The following is a 20,784-nucleotide window of genomic DNA, read 5'->3' on the forward strand; positions in this document are numbered from 1 at the left end:
CATTCATTTATTGCATTGATTCATTCACTTCAAAGTTCTCCTTCTATCTATGTTAGTATTTGTGTTTTTGCATTTTGAGTTTTGTGCTTTGTGTTTTGCATTGATTCATTCACTTCAAAGTTCTCCTTCTATCTATGTTGGTATTTGTGTTTTTGAGTTTTGAGTTTTGTGTTTTGCATTTAGGGTTTGAGTTTCGCACATCACTATTTGTGTCTTTGTGTTTCTTTCGTGATCATATACCCTATGTTTCCTCAATGTAAACCCTAGCAATTTCTTCACATCAAGCCCAAGAAGGAAGACCAAGAGAGTGAAGAGATGGCCGAACCCTGACCCAAAAGATCCCCACGCAAAGAGACCAAGCGAGACCTACCAAAATTTCAAAGGCAATGGATATCTTCTTTTGAATCAACCAAGAGAGTGGGACTTAGTTTTCTGTTTTTTGAGTTTGTTTTAAATTGGCTCTATAGTTCATACAAAAGTAAGACCCAACAATACACAACCACCCTCAAGCATGTCATTGTAGAGGTATAGAAGAGACCAACTCTAAAACATCCAAGGACTTGCCACAATTTCAAAGGCAATGGATATCTTTTTTTAAATCAACCAAGAGAGTGGAACTTAGTTTTCTGTTTTTTGAGTTTGTTTTAAATTGGCTCTATAGTTCATACAGAAGTAAGACCCGACAATACACCACCACCCTCAAGTATGTCATTGTAGAGGTATAGAAGAGATACAAGGTAGATGTATTTATTAACAGTCATTTCCTGGACGCGGCCACGTTAGCAGTGCCACGTGGAAACAGTCGGACTGCAACAGCAGTCCAACTGCATCAATCAGCCGACCTAATCATTTATGGGCATTACTTTCAGCCTATAAATAGGCTGAGTTTCCAGCAGTCTTTGTGCATTGTCTCTACAGATTTCAGCCTGCTGATTGCGGAGATTGCTCTCGGGGCTGACAGAGATCGAGATCCTCGAGGTGGAGAAATACGCAAATATTTTCTCTACACCCGTGTATAATTCTGCATCCTTATACAGCATTCTTCACTGCAGATTTTCTATGTTTCACTCTCTTTCTCTCTCTCTCTTCTCTCTCTGTTCACTCTTTGTCACGGCCATTCGCTTCCACATTGTTTCACTCTGGCATGGTATCAAATCACTGAAGAATTGAACTAGGGTGACCTAGGGTGGACCTATCTGAAGAGGAGTTTTCAGCGCGACACAAGGCTGCATTTTCAGCGTTCAAGTGCGAGCAGGTTGGCTATGCATCATAACAAGGCTGAGGCAAGCGTGGGCGCATGAGAAAAGACAATATTTGCTAAAGTTGTTGCTGTTTTTTCTCTTTGAGAAGGAAGAAGGCTGTGTTTTTGGCCTTCAAGTGCAGATTTTACCTTCTCATCTCCTCCGGCATGACCCAAGGAGGAACGGGATGAGCAAAACCTCAGCCCTAGCAGGCTGTATTTTCACAGTCAAAGGGGGCTTCTTTTTGTGTTTTGTGCAGGCATTGTAGGTGAAGATGTCTTCTGAGGCCAAGACAGAGTTTCAGGCAATCATGGACTGGAAGGTGCCCGTCCTACGGGCTCTTCCTTCATATCAAAAGCTTGATGGTGAGAACTATCACATCTGGCGGGTCATGATGCTTGCTATATTGGAGTCCTATGATTTGGCGGAGTTGGTTATAGAGGCTATCAATCCTCCTTCTTCACAAGACGGTCCAAACTCTCTTCCAGTGAGAAGGCAGAGTTGGCAAAGGCTCAGGCACACTGGGATAAACTCAATGCTTGCATTTGCTCATTTTTATTTCTCTCATGTACTACAATTGTAGTCTCTCATATAGAGCATTTGACGGTGGCTAGGGAGATATGGCTGGAGTTGAATCAGATGTATAATCAGATGACCGTCAAGAAGCGGTTTTCTTTGGAAGTGCAAATGAGGACTATAAGTGTCAACAAGTCATCATCCATGTGAGAGCATATCAACAAGCTAAGGCAGCTTCAAATGCAAGTTCAAAACGCAGGGAAGGTGATCACTTCTGAAGATATGGCGATAACTCTTCTTTCACAATTACCGCCTCGCTTCAATGGTTTTTATTCTGCCTTGATTGCTTCAGTGTGGTTTGAGACTCTTCGGTGGGAAGGGTTGGTTCCTATGGTCTTGGACCAAGAGGAGCAATTGAAAGGAACCAATGCTTTGAAATCTGAAGCTTTGGTTGGTCAATCCTCTCAAAAGAAGGGGAAGCACCAAAAGAAAAAGGATGACAAATCTAAGAAGGACAAAGACAAGGAGTCTACTTGTCACATTTGTGGCAAAACAGGTCATTGGAAGAAGGATGGCCCTGACAAGGAGGAGGAGGAGAAATCTTCATAGGATTTCAAAGCGATGGCTGCTCCCTCATCAGCTGCTTTGCTCCATTTGGAGGTGGTTGAGGATTTGACCTTGCCGGCTTCTCATACTGCATTGACCATCCCATTTACTCGAGTGGATTGTTGGCAGTGGTGCCTCTAGGCATATGACTCCTTCTTCAGTAGGTGTTACTCATTTGCGGCCTTCTCATGGTCAGATTCTTATTGGAGATAGTTCGTCTATTCCTATTCAGGGACGGGGCAACATGCATCTTATTCCAAATGGGCGTGGTGGTGCCCATGCACCTGAGGTACTTTATGTGCCGGCTTTGGGGTATCATATTTTCTTAGTGCACAAGAATTGTACCCTCGACCTCTTAGTCGAATTTGATGTGGATTCTTTTCAAATTCTTGATCGAGGATCGAGAGCGGTTCTTTCTTCAAGTTATGAGAAGAATGAAGTCTACAAGTTGTGGTCTTCTTCTGCCTTGACTTCTCTTCTTCTTACCTCCCAAACTCAATCTAAGCTTTGACATGCTCGCTTTGGTCACCTCAATTATGAATACCTTTGGACGGCGTCAAAGGACTAGTTTGTTCAAGGTTTGCCAGATATTGTGGTGAGTTAGTAGCCTTGTGTATCCTACATTCATGGAAAGCAAACTCGTGATGTTGTTCCCAATAAGGCTTTCGAGGCGGTCTTTAGCACCCTTGGAGCTTGCTTCCACCGATCTTTGTGGACCGATGAGGATGGAATCCCTTCAAGGAAGTTTGTATTTCATGCTCATTGTAGATGATTACAGCAGGATGACATGGGCCTATTTCTTGAAGCTAAAGTCGGAGGCTTTGACCAACTTCAAGGATTAGTTACTCTTTAAGGAGAACCGATCGGAACGGAAGTTGAAGACCTTATGATCGGATAAGGGCGAAGAATTTGTTTCTGATGAGTTTGCTCGGTTTTGTGCAGATCGTGGCATACACCAGGAGTTCGCCAATACAAACACCCCTCAAGAGAATGGCATTTTGGAGCGGAAGAATCGCAATATGATCAAGATGGCCCGTACTACAATGGAGCATCGTCAAACACCTCAGTGTCTATCGGCTAAGGCTGTGGCTACTTCAATTCATATCCTTAATCGTTCCCCTACTTCCGCTGTTGTTGGTATGACTCCTTTTGAGACATACTTTGGATCAAAGCCCGATGTTGCTTATTTCAGGGTTTTTGGGTGTGATGCTTATATTCACATCCCAAAGACACAGTGTGGAAAATTTAAAGATGCTTCCAAAAGACAAGTGTTTGTGGGCTATAGCTCGCAATCTCAAGGCTACTGATTGTATGATCCTGTTAAGCAAGATGTCTACACGACCCGTGATATTCGGTTCATGGAGGTTCCAGCCCCAAAGGGGAATGAGGATCACCCTGTACTTGGAGATCCCAATGATAGTTGGGCCCAGCCATTGTTTCTCTCGAGCTTGTCTCTTCAAGACTCTTCTTCGTATGAGGAGCCTACTACCCAACCATCAGATTCACCAATTGGTCCTCCATTGCCGCTGGACCTTCCAAAAACTTCAACAGATAAAGAGTGCCGAGTCGAGATTCGGCCTCCTCGTTGGACCCATGACACGCTCCGAGATTCAGGGATTGAGGAGATCCGAGGAGTGGCAAGACCACAAAGGTCACAACGGCACCAGGCACATACTATGGAGTTTGTTTGCTCTAACTATTGTTTGATGTCCCGCGTAATGCATGATAGAGAGCCTACGTCAGTGAAGGAGGCTACATCTGATCATTGACGGAAAGCGATGGAAGCCGAGTTGGAGGCTATTGAGCGGAATGGCACTTGGTACCTTGTGCCTCGTCCCTCTTATAAGAAGGTGATTGGTGTCAAATGGGCCTTCAAGACCTTGTACCATAGTGATAGCTCTTTGGACAAGCACAAGGCTCGCCTTGTTACTAAAGGTTTTGCACAGCACCCAAGTGTTGATTTCCATGATACTTTTGCCCCTACTGTTCGCATGGCAACTATTCATGTTGTTCTTCCCTTAGCTGGTCATAGGAGATAGCCTGTCTTTCAATTGGATGTGAAGTCAACCTTCTTGAATGGTGATTTGAAGAAGATCTATGTAGAGTAGCCTCCTAGCTTTGGTTCCTCAGATGGGAAGGTTTACAGGTTGAAGAAGGCCTTGTATGGCCTTGAAGCAGGCTCTGAGTGCTTAGAACAAGAAGATTGATTTGTTTCTCCAGGCCAAGTTAGGATATCGACGCTCTAGGGCCAATCCGCAGCTTTATGTGCATACTTCTGAGGGTGGTCGTATGTTGTTTGTTTTGTATATTGATGGCTTGATTGTTACAGACGATCATGCCCACAAGGTCAAAGAGACAAAGATAGCCCTACATCAAGAGTTCGAGATAATGGATTTAGGACTTCTCCATTTCTTTTTGGACCACGAGATTTATCAAACTCAAAGGGGGATTTTCATCTCTCAGCAGAGATATGTGCAGGAGCTCTTGGTGACTTTTGGGATGGGAAATTGTTGGTCCATTTCTACTCCTGTGGATCCGAACTTGAAGGCCACTTTACACGTAGATTCTCCTTTGGCAGATGCTACCCGCTACCGTCAGCTAATTCGATCATTGATTTGGCTTCTCAACACACGGGTTGATCTATGTTTTGTTGTAGTCTCTTAGCTGGGTTCATGAGTGCACCTCAGCAGGTGCATTGGCAGGCTACTTAGAGGATACTTGGATTTCTGAGAGGGACCTCTGACCTCGGGATTTTCTATCCAGCAGGCACAAGTGCTTCTAATCTTGTTCTTGCAAGTTGGAGTGATTCGGATTGGACTAGAGACATGGATCAAAGGCGGTCTACTACATGTTATTGTTTTACCTTGGGTGTTGGTGCTATCTCTTGGAGTAGCAAGAAGCAACCCATGGTAGCCCTATCTTCAACTAAGGCAGAGTATCGAGCTACATCTTCTACCACATGTGAGACTGTGTGGCTTCAGCGATTGTTAGAGGAGCTTGGCTGTCCCCCAAACTCATCCTACTATTTTGCGGTGTGACAATGAGAGTTGCATTGCCTTGGCACAGAATCCCGTATTCCATGCTCAGACGAAGCACATAGAGATCCAGTATCACTTTATCAAGGAGAAGCTTCTAGATGAGACCATCAATGTGGAATATTGTAAGACCAAAGACAATCTTGCAAATTTGTTTACGAAGGCACTTCCACATGCTTTACTTCACCAACACTCCAAATCCCTCCGTTTACTACCTTGTCTAGGATCTGAGAGGGGTTGTTAAGAGTCATTTCTTGAACGCGGCCACATCAACAGTGCCACGTGGCAGTCCGCCATGTGGCAGCAGTTAGACTGCAACAACAATCCCACTGCATCAATCGGCTGCATTTAATGCAGCCGACCTGATCATTTATGGGCATTATTTTCAGCCTATAAATAGGCTGAGTTTTCGGCGGTCTTTGTGCATTGTCTCTAACAGATTTCAGCATGTTGATTGCGGAGATTGCTCTCGGGGCTGACAGAGATCAAGATCCTCGAGGTGGAGACATATGCAGATATTATCTCTGCACCCATGTATAATTTTGCACCCTTACACAGCATTCTTCACTGCAGATTTTCTGCGTTTCACTGTCTCTTTCTCTCTCTATTCACTCTTTGTCACAGTCATTCACTTCCGCATTGCTTCACTCTAACAGTATTGTGGTAACTACTCAAGGATCCAAATGAGCAATGAAATGCTCATGTATGCTCTACTTGATAAGGTAAAGAGAAACATACTACATGATGCATGGTTTTTCACCTTAGTGGGATGCTTACTCTCCTAACTTTTCATCTGCACCAAGGGCCCAACATATACAAACAATGCTAATACAAAGGAGTGATGCATAAAGGGGTATTCTCATGCAATGAGATGCCACTTGGATAGTGCCCTCATTGTGAAATTATTCACTTACCCAAGCACCCTTTTTACAAGAATGAATCATGAAAATGAATAATGAAATGCAAAATGTGTGCAATCCAATGAGAAATACAATAGGAAGAAATGATGTCGATGTCAAGAAGACACTGTCAAAACCTAAATGTATCATGAGGGTAAAGCAACCCTCTCTCAAGCCATGGATGTTGATATCAATGAAGAATAAGGAGCTATGTCGATATGGTGGTACCCAAAATCTAATGAAATGATAGAAGCTTTGATTAGATAGACTTGGTGCGCCTCAACTAGAAAAGTTGGAGGGAGAGTTCCACACCTGTGTACTCAAAACATGCCTCTGTTGAGCTAAAAATGCATTAGCTTTACTTAAATAGCCCCAAAACTTGATTAATTAACAAGAAACCTAGTTTATTTAAAAGAAACACGATCCTAGAGAGTTTGTGTGTCCCATAAGCACAAACCCACTTGGGAGGGCCCAAACTTTCTGTAAATACGTATACGGCCCTCCATTTAGTAAACAATCTCGTTTTTGCAGATTTCAAGTGTTTTTGCTTGCTGCCCACACATGAGCAACCGGCCACTAATGAAAGAACAATGAAAAACAATGGCTGCCATGATAAGTGGAATGATACTTAAGACCCAATCTCAAAAGAAAAGACACTATCTCTATCTCCATGTTGATCAAGGATATGAAAGCAAACTCACCAAGGCGAGGACCAAAAAACCATACATTCAACCCAATTAGGATTGGTAGATTCTCATAATGTTGGGCCTTAGTTGAAATGCAAAACATGTCACATAAGTATCACAAGAGAAACCATAACTTGCATTCTAGCTATCATGTTGAGATGCTTTTGGTACTTAAATAAGGCTAAAAAATGGATCAAGTGGATGTGTGTGAAGCGGAAGTAAATGATAAGTGAGTGTGTAACGAAAGACAAATAAAAAGTGTTGAAGGCAAGGCTTAGACTATGGTACCCAAAAGATCTAGCCAGACTATCCTAAAAAGATGAACCTAACATGACCTAGAGGTTGGTAGCCTGATTAGCGTAGGAATCCTAAGGGTAAACTAGGAATCCCAAGAATCTAGCCTAAATGGATAATGAACAAGCTCGTCATATCAGCCATAGGGCATTGAATGAGGGGGAGATCCAAAATCCACCACATGAGCAGCTGGCCACTAATGAAAATAGATACTAGGGGGTGGAGAATTTGCACTACCATACTGGGGGAAAGACCCTCGCTCAACCTCCATGGAGTAGTACCAATTGCCACTCCTTAGGGACTCCCTCAATCCCTAAACCACGGAGTATCTCGTGCCCAACAAGGAGAAGGTCGGATCTCTCCTCTACATGCACCATCTGCTAAAGTCTTTGAAACAACCACCGGTGGTGGCATAGTTGGGGAAGCCGATGGGGAAGTAGTATCCTCATCCAAAGAGGAAGCATCTCCATGAGGTGCGGACTCCAAAGATACTGACTCAGTGCATGATGCCGATGCCTGCTAGGGCTTCCTCCACTCACCCTCAAAGAGTTTCATCCATTGGAGGTGATGAAAACTCAAAATCTGCAGCACAAGGCTAAAAAAACGCAGGTGTTCATCCTTCACAAACAACAAAGACTTGCAAAAAACAGCAATTTGGCTCCTCTATGCACAACCTGTTCACCGCAACCTCCAAAGGCTGAAAACTCAAACTTTTGTCACAAAGAATGAAAGCCTTCTACGCTTCTACACTGCCCTAATACCATAGTTGCACTCATACGTAGTACGAACTGGTTCGTACTATAAGGTTCGTACCGTACGAAATCGTACCAAAAAACAAGCACTTTTTTTTTCCTTTTTTTTCTTTTTTCTTTTTTTTGCGTGGTTGTTGTTGTTGGTGGTGGTTTGGGTTGTTGACTGTTGTTGTTGTGGTGGCGGTGGTGATTTTGTAGCCTTGATCGATCAACCAAGAAAGGGAGTGGAAGCTTGATTAGACTCCTCATACATGTTTTGTTATGATTTATCCTAGAGCCAAAGGCCATACATAAGGTATTCAAGCAGTTCCAAACGTTTCTAATTGATGTCCTATCATTTTTCACAATATGTTAGTATCATCAATAAATAAATTCAGCACCATTTGAGAATCATCAAGTAGCTTAATCCTATTGATTTTACCTTCGTTCACAACTCATTTTGCACCACCCAACCCAAAGCATTAGTACACATTGCTAATAAAACTAGGCTAGAGGATAGCTTGGCCTAATGTACCTTCTAAGAGTACACGAATTAGTGAATGTACCATCGGTAGCTGCTTTAGCCTTAGCAATGCCAAACAAAACCATAACAAAATTCATAAATCTTTACCAAAACCTTTGGTGGTTTGTTTGGTAATTGTTGGTCTCACAGGTCATTTTGGCCTCTTGTAGACGTTAATAAAGCATCTCATCTCATTTCATCGCTCTCTCTCTCTCTCTCTCTCTCTCTCTCTCTCTCTTTTTTCGTAAAACTCTCTCTCTCTCTCTCTCTCTCTCTCTCTCTCTCTCTCAAGCATACATACCTCTTATTTGTATGATCATTCATGTATGATGTATCCACTCCTATGTATGTACTTGTAAGTTGTAGCACAATTTGCGCACACAACATATGCCATAAAGGTTTTGGCATGTTACCCTCAAGTATTCATCTTATATACTCCAATAGCATTGCTATTTAGACTCTTAATATCTGTTCTATCATCTATAGTTCAAAATAATGAAGTTAAATTTTTTTTCGTACTAATATTGTACCGTATCTTATAAAATCTTAAGGTACCATTTAGTACCGTATTTTATCGTACCGTACTTTTCGTACCTGACAACTACGCTTAATACCATGTCAAAGTGCTACAAATGCGGAAGCGTATGGACAAGACTTAAAGATAATGAACACGAGCGAAAGGGAGAGAAAAAAGAGACAAAAGAACGTAGAAATCTACAGTGAATGAAAGCTGAAATGAAGAGAGCAGATATACAAGGGCTGTCGGTGTATCTCCTCAAGCTGCATCTCTCCCACCAATCCCTACAAAGACAAACTAAAGCGGGCAAGCTGAAAATGGGCTCTAAACAGCCAAAAAAGAAGGGAGAAATAAGGCAGGTTGGCCAACCAAATTTGGCCAACTAAAAAGCTGCAATAAATACGGCACGGCCGGCCTCCATGGCATTGTCCTACCCATGGAACCTGCCCAAACACTGACGACTATTAAAGATAATGCCCAAATTGACAAGAATATTGACAAGAATAATGAATAATGTCCTCCGGAAGTACCTTCGAGAGAACTGACTACAAAAATGGTAATCTAAGAAATGCAAGTCCAAGGGATGACTAATCTCTAACAAATGGCCACAAACTAGCTGACAACAGCCTTTGGAGCTGATAGTGATGGCTGGCAACAAGAGTAGCACCTTTAAATGATGGGGGATTGATGATAAAAGCAATTGCGAGCACAACAAATGAATAAGGAGCCAAAATAAATGATAATTAAGAGGCAAGTTTAGGTAGCTCAACAATCCATTGTCTGCATTATGTAAAAACACATTACAAACGAACTCCATCACGTCAACCTTTTCTATGACCTACCTAAAAGTAACAACCAACAAGATCACTTGCCCTTTCCCTAAATCATTGTGTTACACTGAAGGCTCTCTAGTGCAGCTGATATAGCACTTCTATCAATGACACCCACCTACATGTTAGCTATTAGCAAACAACGTCACCTTCATGGGGTTCACTATATAATACCAAATTTAGTCTCCAAATCAAGAGGCGACTAACCTGTTAGCAGAAATTAGTCAGCTCATGGTGTGAGTCTGTGTGCAGAGGCTGGGCATTTTATGTAGCATTTTATGCAGTATTTTATGGCACATTTTTGTGGCCATTTATGATGTACTTTTAGCATTTATTGTTGGCCGACCAGCATTAAATGCTGGCCGACCTGCATTTTATGCTCCCCACTTTTGTGGCTATTTATAGGGCTCCTCCTCCACAGTCTGTGGTACTTCAGCCATCAGTGGAGATCCTTCTGGGAGAGAGGAGCCGGTGCTGAGGAGCCCACGCAGCCAGTGACTCACCGTTGTATGCTGCTGTCTCGTGTTCGATATGGATTCCATTTCCCGAGCATACATCTGAGTTCTCATCTGTCTACTGTGTTCATTCTTTCTTCTGTCTTGTGTTTCAGCATTTATTTCAGCATATTCTTTATGCTTCCATTGCTGCACCACTTCTGACATGGTATCAAATTTCAGGCTGCAACCTATTTGTGCTATGTTTTCTTGCTGATTTCAGGATTTACACCCTTCTTGCTGATCAGGCAGCTGTCCTTCCTGCTGGCGACTGCTGATTTGCTGCTGGCGACAGTGTTTCAGCATTTGCGTTTTGCGTTTTTCTGGACAGATTTGTGTTTACTGCTGTTCCACTCTTTGCTGCCCGTGTTTCCTTCATCAAACTGCTGGCAACAGTCTTTAGCCCCTGTTTATTCAGTTTGCAGCCTGCGTTTTGCTGTTTACAGCATTATTTTTGCCTGTTTTTCTAATTATTCAGGCCGTTTTTGCTGTTTTTGGCAGTTTTTGACTGATTTTTTCACTTTGTGCAGCAGCTTTTGGCTTATTCTGGTCAGCCTTTGGGTTATATTGCATGTGAACTCACTATTTTTGGTGTTTTTGGTTGCGTTTTGGCTGTGCTCACTCTCCAAACGACCTTCTTTTCTTCTACTTCTCTTTTCTACCTCCTCCAAATGGCCCCTCCGTGCACCTCAAGTGAAGATAAGTTACATGGACCTGATTATCTCACATGGAGTGCTGTCATGAAAGCTTGGTTTGTGCAGAAGCGGCTATGGTACATCGTCTGTGGAGCTCTTGCTCGACCTCTCCGTCCTTTTCCTCTTCCTGAAGTCTTTGATGAGGACAACCATGAGGAAGCGGTGCTCACATGGGACTCGGACGATGCCCGTGCTTACTCGGCGTTGCTTTGGTGTATTTCTAAAGCGGTCTTACCGGCGGTTACCTCCTGTAGGACATCTCCTGAAGTATGGCAGAAGTTGCAGCAGATGTACGAGGCACCTTCCACCATGCGGGCCGTCACACTTTATGGCCAGCTCCAGCAGATGAAGTTTGAGCCGAAAGATACTATTCAATCTTTTCTTCTTCGTGTTACGCAGGTACAGGACCAGCTTCGGCACATGCAATATGCTCTTCCCGAGGTGCATCTTGTCGGGACGGTCCTCTATAAGCTCCCCTCGGAGTTTGATGGAGTGACCAATGCTTTGCGGGCACAGACATCATCGACTCCTGTCAGTTTTACACATATGACCTCGATGCTTCTTGAGCATGAGGCATCCTTGAGATTACAGGGGCGGCTTCCGGCACATTATGGAGGTGAGGCTTATGTAGCTTCAGAGAGGGGTGACGGGAAGAAGAAGTCAAAGGCCCAGTGTTACCACTGTGGCAAGAAGGGACATTTGCGGAAGGACTGCAAGAAGTTAGCGGCTTCCAGGAAGAAGGAGCAGAAGACGAAGCGGGATGCTGACTCTACCGATGAGTCCTCTCCTTCATCAGACTCCGACTCCGATCCTCCGACCAAGGGGACGTCCAAGGCGCGGAAGGGATCCTCTTCTTCGGATCGCGGGAAGGGCTTGGTTGCCCCTTCCTCGGCTGCTTTCTAGTGGTGGTGATGAGGTCATCCCTCACGACTCTCTTATGCCAGAGAGGGAGTGTGAGCGGGTGTTGGTGGGGCTGCAGTGCCTCATCTATATTTTGATATAGATGCACAGGATCCAGAGAGGGATGTCCCTGACGCATCGACGGTATCTGGCAGTGAAATCCTAGAGACTGGTGTTGATTTCTGGGTTCATGATGAGCTGTTCTTCTTGACAGAGAGCGAGAGGCTTTCGTCTGGAGCTCACATGAGGGGACACTTTGGTAGTTTGGCCAAAGAAAGGAATCCATGGTCACATGTTCAAAGACATGTTTGGCAGATTGGCTTTGTCTGTCCTGAGTGACATAGGTGACATTACACAGAGAGCTGCTATGAGTCTTCTCTATTTTCAGGTGTTGTTGGTATGATCGACATCGACATCAGATACTCTCCGAGGCATCTGGGTGGTGGGCTGGCCACTCACCGCTTGGACATCCATGGTCCTTCTGGTGTTTCTTTGTTGTGTAGTTTATGATTCTCCATCATTATTTTATTGTATCAGATCACACATGATCTGAGAGAGGGTGTTAGCAGATATTAGTCAGCTCATGGTGTGAGTCTGTGTGCAGAGGCTGGGCATTTTATGCAGTATTTTATGGCACATTTTTGTGGCCATTTATGATGTACTTTTAGCATTTATTGTTAGCCGACCAACATTAAATGCTGGCCGACCTGCATTTTATGCTCCCCACTTTTGTGGCTATTTATAGGGCTCCTCCTCCACAGTCTGTGGTACTTCAACCATCAGTGGAGATCCTTCTGGGAGAGAGGAGCCGGTGCTGAGGAGCCCACACAGCCAGTGACTCACCGTTGTATGCTGCTGTCTCGTGTTCGATATGGATTCCATTTCCCGAGCATACATCTGAGTTCTCATCTGTCTACTGTGTTCATTCTTTCTTCTGTCTTGTGTTTCAGCATTTATTTCAGCATATTCTTTACGCTTCCATTGCTGCACCACTTCTGACATAACCCACTTGTAGAAAGTTTAATCATCAACAGCTAGCTCGCCGTCTTGCTCCTTACGATTTTGACCACATACTCTTCAACTCGGTTCAAAAGATTTTAAAGTGTTCACACCTAGACTAGCCTTTAAATTGGGTCTTTGGCCATAAGCAACCAATTCACCTTGCATGTAAAGAAATGACAAGGTTTGCACTAGATACAACATGTACAAAAAGCACAATGAATGAAGTCAAAAACTCAGAGAATGAAAGAATGATGAATGAATTCAAATGATAAAAGAATGGGCTCAGTCATTCATGTCTCCAAGACCAAGGTTGAGGAATGAGCCAAGAAGTCTACACTTGGGAAGTGGCTTGAGATGACTACACTATCCCAACTAATCAAGGTGACAATACATGTAGAAGTAATCTACACTGTGGAGAAAGCACGTTACAAAATGCAAACCAATTTGCCCCTCGATTTGCTCGTGGATTGGCCTTCACCCTGCTCCTTGAAAGACAAATTCAACCCCAAATTCAACATTGGTTGGCTGGCCTTTTCAATCTCCTTGAAATTCCTCAATTTCAACTACTAGATTTCAAGTCCTAGGCCCTCAATTCTAAGCACATATCCCAAGGTGGCTGTCAAGCCCTAATTTCTTATCGTAAATTAAGGTTGACAACAAAGATTAACTGAAATCTCTTCCTCTGATAGCTCAAACTGCTAGAAAATGCTAAGATAACTTGAGAGATGGTTGGGACATGAGAGAGAATGCTAGAGAGAAATTTCAGAGTTTCATCGCGAGAAATATTGAAAAACTACTACTGTCCTACTCAAACACACATGGAAGCTACAACCTACAGCTTAGGACCACCAGAAAGATTGTTGTTCCCTCCTATATACTATCACCTGCACCAAAAGGATCTTGGGCTACTATCATCTACTCCTGAAGGACTTCGAATTGCTGTTACTTGCTATAGGACTGATCCATGGTGGCTACAAATCACATCAGTAGCATCTCCTTGCTCTTTAACAACCTCTTTCTCTCTCACAATGGCTAGAATGGACTTTCACCAACCCCTAAAAACGATTTCCCTACTTGCATGGGCAAGTTTTACCAAGTGCCAACATTCTAATCTCAATTTTCAACATTATCCAACTTATTAAATTAATTTTTAGAATATTAATTTCATCAATTAATTTATCTTCCAAGTATCCCTAAGCAATTTACTGACCCTTAGACTAGCATTAATTAATTAATTAATGCCTTGTCCCTAATGTCACTACTAAGATTAATGGCCAATAAATTGATCTAGGTCCAAATCTAACACAGTGTATCACCTAGTACCTATCAGGCATAACTTATTACAACCTTTACCTTTGGCACCAACTAATATCTCAAGGTCCTAGATCCCACACTGTGAAATAATTGACTTCCACCTCACATTTACAAGTTACATGAGCACATTTGATTAACTTTTAATTAAACGCTAAGCAAAGTAATAAAATTTCACGATCTCGTGATAGATTCAAGTAAAAGAAAATCAAATTCGAAAAGACTCATAGGCAAAGTAGGCCATTAGTTGAAGCAAGCGAAGAAAAACCACTCATCGTTGCATAAAGCTTACCACTTTCAATAGACATATGAGTACATCAAGTACATTGTATTGAATCCAATTTGACTTGCCACCTCAAATCCCTATCTATCCAACTCAACATTCTCATCCCTTTGCATATCAACTCTAGTTTATATTGTCTCTTCAACGGAGAAGACACCACTCAGATACGCACATACGCAAATTTATCAACACCCCCCTTAATAATTTACCAAGTGAATATAGATGTCCAACCAAGTGAAACATCTAGAAAGACTTGATTGTGCAACTTTGCACATGTGAGTAACTAGCCATTACATTTGGAAGATATTGATAACAATCTTACAAGCTGGCCTGGTATATTTGTATCCACAACAAAAGAAGACACAGAATAAGTAAGCACCATAGTTCAATAGTTTAAACTCTTTGAATGCTGAATAAAAAAGCATCGTGCAATACCTAATTAGACCTACCAACTTTATGATTGCAAAAGTTTGCTCAAATATGGAAAGCAACTTCAGACTGCACACTCCAAGTTGAAGTCTTATTATGTTCATTGGTCGATACTTTTGATAGAGTAGAAAGTTTCTTGGTTGCACATTCGGTTCCCCCACTTCCAGGACTTAAGCAAAAGAGCCATTACAAACATGGAAGTATTTGAACAAAGCTACCGGTAAGTCTTCCTACAAATGAACTATCCAACAAACAGCATGTATTGCCACATGATATTCAATTGCCGTTGCCTGTTTTGACAGATAATAGATTACAATGTGATAAGCTAACAGGAATCGTTCCTTTTGAACTTCAAGGCACAGAAAAAGTATGCATTGTAATGAAAGCTTGAAATTGGAAAACTTTCATCAATACTAGCTCCTCCAGCCTGTTAAAACAAAGGAGAACCGTAGTATAGCCAGAGTGTAGAAAAGAATCGTTAAACCCCCTAGAACAATTATACTGCATGTAAACAAAGCAGTGACTCGGTGCACTAGTAGATAAATACTTACATCGTGGTTGCAGAAGTCCCTGATTTGCCTCGAAAGAGAAAGAACTCCAATGTCGTCTTTTAACATTTTCGTTTAGCAAGCCTTTAGGTACAATTGTGTTAACTGTCTCATCGCCTCGTAAGAGACGTCCATTCTGCTTGTTCGTTTGTACGGCCGTATGCGTATGCCTGGCTTCAACGTTGATACAGTCGCCATTGTTTCCAATAAGCACGGATAAGAATCGCAACCAACCAGCACTAGAAGAACGCTCGATCATCGACCGACCGGCAGGCACTGTTCCATGTAAAGGATGGGCCTGCTTGACCTTGTCGCCATGCTCAGATGGAGTAGAAAAAGATCGTGCCACGAAGTATCGTCTCGATAAAGCCCTGAGACAATATCTTCTTTCTACAGAGTAATACCAGCATTCGACAACCAAATCAGGGGAAGAAAACCTTGAGGAGGGTGGCTGGATATCTCTAAGAGAAGGAAAGCATCGCCGCAGCTCGCTCAGAATCCGCATCACTCCGGAGATGCAAACATGAATTTCTATCTCGGGGAGAGCACGCGCTGCAAAGAAGAAGCAGCTTTCATGGCGACGTGTTATCCAAAGAACCTTGATGGAGGGAAACCTTGAAAGATGCTCTCGAGAAGTTCAGTCAAATACGGCTGCAAGGAAGCAAGAACATAAACTGCACTGCAACTCTATCAAATGAGTCTCTAGAATCTAGATAGTGGTGGTGACGGGACACGCGGGAGCAATTTATGCATCCGGAGTGAGATGATGTGCACTACTGTTTGCTGGCAACTTGAGGTTTACCCTTTCCGGGCGCTGTGAGCATTCCAACATACCAACAACCTATTCCGACCATCGTAATGGTTCCCAACCAGTTGGAGGGAGGCCACGAAGACTTGATTTGCACGTGCGAGATAACTTGTGATATAAAATATAATTTTCATAACATTGAACTAAGACTTCAGTGTTTATTTTTGAAGGGCTAGTCCATATTTTCTCCTGAAGGTCGCTCTATGATCTTGCCCTTCGACTTGAAGGTCTCTTTTGAAAATACGGCCTTCTAATGATGTGTGCAATAAATATTACCTTTCAAAATCTAAAGTTTGTGTAAGGAAGCTTTTTAATCAAAATCACTTAACATCGGTAAAATTCTAATTCATGTACAAGACAATTTTTCCTTTCAATTTTTATTATACATATTCGATTTAATCAACTCTATTATGAATCATTGATATAGCCTTTACTATCTAGCCTCGATGAACTATGTAATCAAATCTATTTTCATGTATCTTTGGCAAGAAACTTCAAAGTAATATATGAGACATAAATCTTTGCATTCTTATAAGCTTTAACAACAATGTTAATATCTTTTTATTTGAATTGTATGCAAAATAACAACTTTCAAATCTCAAGTCAATAAAGAAAAGAAATTGGAATAGTCCATACAAGTGATCGAATAGTGAGAGCACAACTATCTAACTTGTGGTATGGATGTCGACATCCCGATGAGCTTTCAAGCTATCCCAAGTAGAGTAGATCGCGTCCCAATCTACCTCTCTTGGGTCTCGTGTGCCATTGTAAGAAAGAAACATAAGCTTGTTAACATTCTCCAAGCTCAATCGATTCCGGTCATTTGACTTGACCCGGTTCATCTTGGAGAATCCCCTTTCACAATTGACTGTGCTTGCAACAATAACCAAGCAAGCACGCCAAAGCTTCTTCATCTCACCAAAAGACTGATCCCATTCAATATCATGTGCACAAAACTGCCATGCCATATGCATACTCTTTCCACGACATGCTCTCTTTAGTTTTGCCATGAACTCTTCATATTGCAATTTACACATATTCACATTCACTATATCTCCAAACCTTTCCAACAATGGCCTAATCCATATAGCACCCATGTTGAAAAGACCACGTACATCCTCTGGATAGTCTCTAGGGCTAAAGATTTTGGTAGCCTCAAAAAGCTCCAAGTCATGAAATCGAGCATGCAATGAAGTTATCACACTACGAAGAAATTGTCTTCCAACATCAATACAAGCATCCCATGTGATAAGATCCTTGGTTGTATCTTTATTTCCCAAGACATTGATATGCAATGGATGCTTATCTATCAGTTGTGCACCATTTTGAAACACCATGTAACCATCTTTCACTTGCCCGAAAAACTGAGTAATATGCTCAGCACCTCTACCAAACTCACCTGCAAGAAAGCGAGCTTGAAGAATAACCATTGTAGTCACAAGCTCCGTGCCAATTGTGGTAATATCCACATGATCAACTTGGAACTTTTTGTTCAAAACATTCAAATGATGAAGTACATCTGTCAATAAATGAAGAAAAAACTGAACTTTAAAAGAGGTAAAGGAGGTGTACAAATCACATTTCTCTCGCTTCCAAATTCGCAAGAGCACGGGCATCAAAGTTACCATTCTCTTTGTTACTTGCCCACGTGATAACCAACGAATGTCATGCATTCTCAAAATCTCATGGGCTGAAAGATGAAACTCTGAAGCAAGGTCCTTTACCTCTTCATGTCTCTTATAAGAGCTATTCACCCATTTGTAAGCCTTCTTTACTGCCTTTTCCACAACATCAAAAATAGGAAATCCACCCAATGCATCTTTTACTGCCAAAGCATCTCTATGTGCAATGCAATGAATTCCAACCAAATGAGGTACATCTCTGGCAAAACGTGCAACCAATCCATTCTCCATGCCCATCATAACACTGCAGCCATCAGTGGCAAACCCCACTAATTTTGATTTTGATAAACCATACATGCATAAGAACTCTGAAAGTGCATCATATAAAGCAGCTGCAGTTCCATTTCTTGTATGAAGCAACCTAATGAAACGATTGCATACATGACCAGTTTTTGTCAAATATGTTATACACACAATCATATGATGGTCATTAGAGACATCTGTACTTTCATCTACCATCAATGAGAAGAAAGGACTCTCAATAATTTCACTTTTAACCATCTCATAAAAGTGTGTATAACATGCCTCCAAGAAAAGCAAAGAAGATGTGTATGAAAGGTAGGATGCATAACAATTCTCAATAGGAACATTTGGTGTTCCAAGGAATGCCAATTCCTCAACATTCTTTTGAAAATCACACAAAGGCTTATCCCTAATGGAAATGAAATACAAAACTTTCAAAAGCACTTTTACACGAGATACCTTTTTATCTGCTGCATTAGAGTCCATCTTTTCAAGATGCACGCTCATAGGCACCATAGATTTCCTTTCTTTTTCAGCCCATAGAAATGCAGCCTTCTCATGCTCTTTCGATTTCTCATGAGTCTGTAATGATGGCCTTTGAAGTACTGTACTCCCAACAGTAGCAAAAGCATTACTCATTCGAAATTGTATGCAATAGCTACAAAAAATCCTTTCTTTACCATAAGCATCGTGCAATGAATAACTCCATGGATGATATGTTTTCCAATGCTCTTTGTAAGAGCGTTGACCTTTCACTTTTTGAGGTGCACTACCCTCATAATCTAGGGTAGCGTCTACATGAGCAACATATTGCTCTCTTACCCCATCAAGACTTCTCATAGCATCATCAAAAGAATCCACACTTTCACTTGCATCCCCTATAGGCATGTTTAGATCCAAACTCACATTTATGTGAGTAGTTGTAGTAGGTGTGTCAAATGTGGGTGGAGGTGCAATGGATGAGGCACTTACAAGCATGGAATCTCCTTGAGCAACCCGTTTCTTTCGAGCAAGTGCTAGAGATAGAGTCAACTGACTCAAATCCCTCTTAGGACGACCCATGTCTATAATATGGATGCAAAAAGTAAATGTATGCTAAAGTTAGACACTCGTGACTCTAGATGGTAGTGGCAAATACTAGCAATCTTTAAAACTTGAGATTTAAAAATTGGTAGAATGTTGAACTCATACCTGCTCAAAGTTTTGATGAATAGGACTTGATTTAAAGTTAGATGGTATACTCCAGTATCCAATATCAATCTACCCTGCAAGGCAAAGACATATCAAAAAGTGAATGTCCATTTATGCTTGAAGACCACAATACCTCTTCCAATATACTAATTACATTTCTTTTGACTAGTTCTGACTCCTAACTGGTGAGGACTTAGGAGGAATCGCGACTCACGAGAGGACTTGAGTCTTAAGACTTGAAAGTTGAGGGCACTATGATCTATCTACCAGACTGCCACAGTGCCACTATTCCAGTGCCAACTGGTCAGTGGTAAGTTGGTAACCGGCCCCTGGGCAGCGGGCGGCAGCCTCAGGGCTGTTGTAGCCTTCAGACTCCAGAGTCAAAGCTCCCGTAGGCGTCACCGCGTCGGGCGATAGCCTGTAGGCTATCACGCTGTGTGGCGAGCCATGGCTGGGCCGCTGGCCCCTGGGCAGCGATAGCATGGTGGCTTGTGGCAATGGGCATCCCCAAAACACGGAATCCACTGTCCGGGACCTTCCTTTCTTTCCAGCCCTGCGGAGTCCGGACACACAACTCACGACTTCAAGTTCTAAGTCCTCAGTGCTCACTGCTCACGAGTTGAAGACTGAAGTGCTAGGTGGCAGTGGGCACTGGTTGCCCGGTGGTAGGCTGCAGCTGCGCAGCCTGCATACTCCAAAGTCCAGAGTCACTCGACGGAGGATGGAGGTACGGTAACAAGTTGGCGAGGGGGGACTCGACTCCGACCACCCAGACTCCAGAGTCCACGCCGCATGGGCTACAACAGCCACTGGCCAGCCTACGACTCACGAGAGCTGATGTACATGTCGCTTTCAAGAAGATGAGGGGGCTGGGGAGGGTTTCGAGGTGCAGCGTGCTGCGAGTCGTGAGTCGTGACCTGTAAGGCTGTAGGCTGTCGCGTTCAAGAAGATAAGGGGAGTCGGCCTGGAGACTGGAGGGTTTTGATTTTCTATTACCTATAGACTATAGTCTATGTAGTATGGATATAGATAATACTAACTAGTTAGTAGCTAGTAGTATTAATATATTTATAATATAATATATTAATTTTTTAGAAAAAAATTTGCCCTTCGAATGCAGCCCTAGAAGAATTTCGCCTTTCTCTAAGAAGGGCAAATTTTTTCTTCCCCCCTTCAAATGCATTGCTTGCAATATTTTGGGATTCTCCAGCAGGTCGATAATGGCCCAGAAGGGCTGTGCAACCTTCAAAAATGAAAGCAGCATTGAAGTCCGTGCTGGTGAGCACAAAAATGACTAATAAATTCAGGCCAGTTACATGG

At 42.5% G+C, this 20,784-nt stretch overlaps 2 protein-coding genes across 2 annotated transcripts in view; both read right to left on the reverse strand.

Moving 5' to 3' along the window:
• LOC148008256 (metal tolerance protein C4-like) overlaps positions 1–16,372 on the reverse strand; it is a 51,411-nt gene extending 35,039 nt beyond the window's left edge. Inside the window, exon 1 of the mRNA XM_087674358.1 lies at positions 15,544–16,372. Coding sequence (XP_087530484.1) covers positions 15,544–16,045 — 502 coding nt within the window. The 5' untranslated portion in view covers positions 16,046–16,372. The remainder of the gene's footprint in view (positions 1–15,543) is intronic.
• A 641-nt stretch (positions 16,373–17,013) lies between these two features.
• LOC148008257 (uncharacterized) lies at positions 17,014–19,335 on the reverse strand. The gene has a single exon (XM_087674357.1). The coding sequence runs from the start codon at positions 19,333–19,335 to the stop codon at positions 17,014–17,016; it is 2,322 nt and encodes a 773-aa protein (XP_087530483.1).
• Between the last annotated feature and the right edge of the window lie 1,449 nt (positions 19,336–20,784).

The sequence above is a fragment of the Lygodium microphyllum genome, unplaced genomic scaffold (assembly GCF_053477565.2).
Source record: "Lygodium microphyllum isolate KBCC unplaced genomic scaffold, Lygodium_microphyllum_v1.1.10 scaffold_224, whole genome shotgun sequence".
Lineage (NCBI taxonomy): Eukaryota > Viridiplantae > Streptophyta > Polypodiopsida > Schizaeales > Lygodiaceae > Lygodium > Lygodium microphyllum.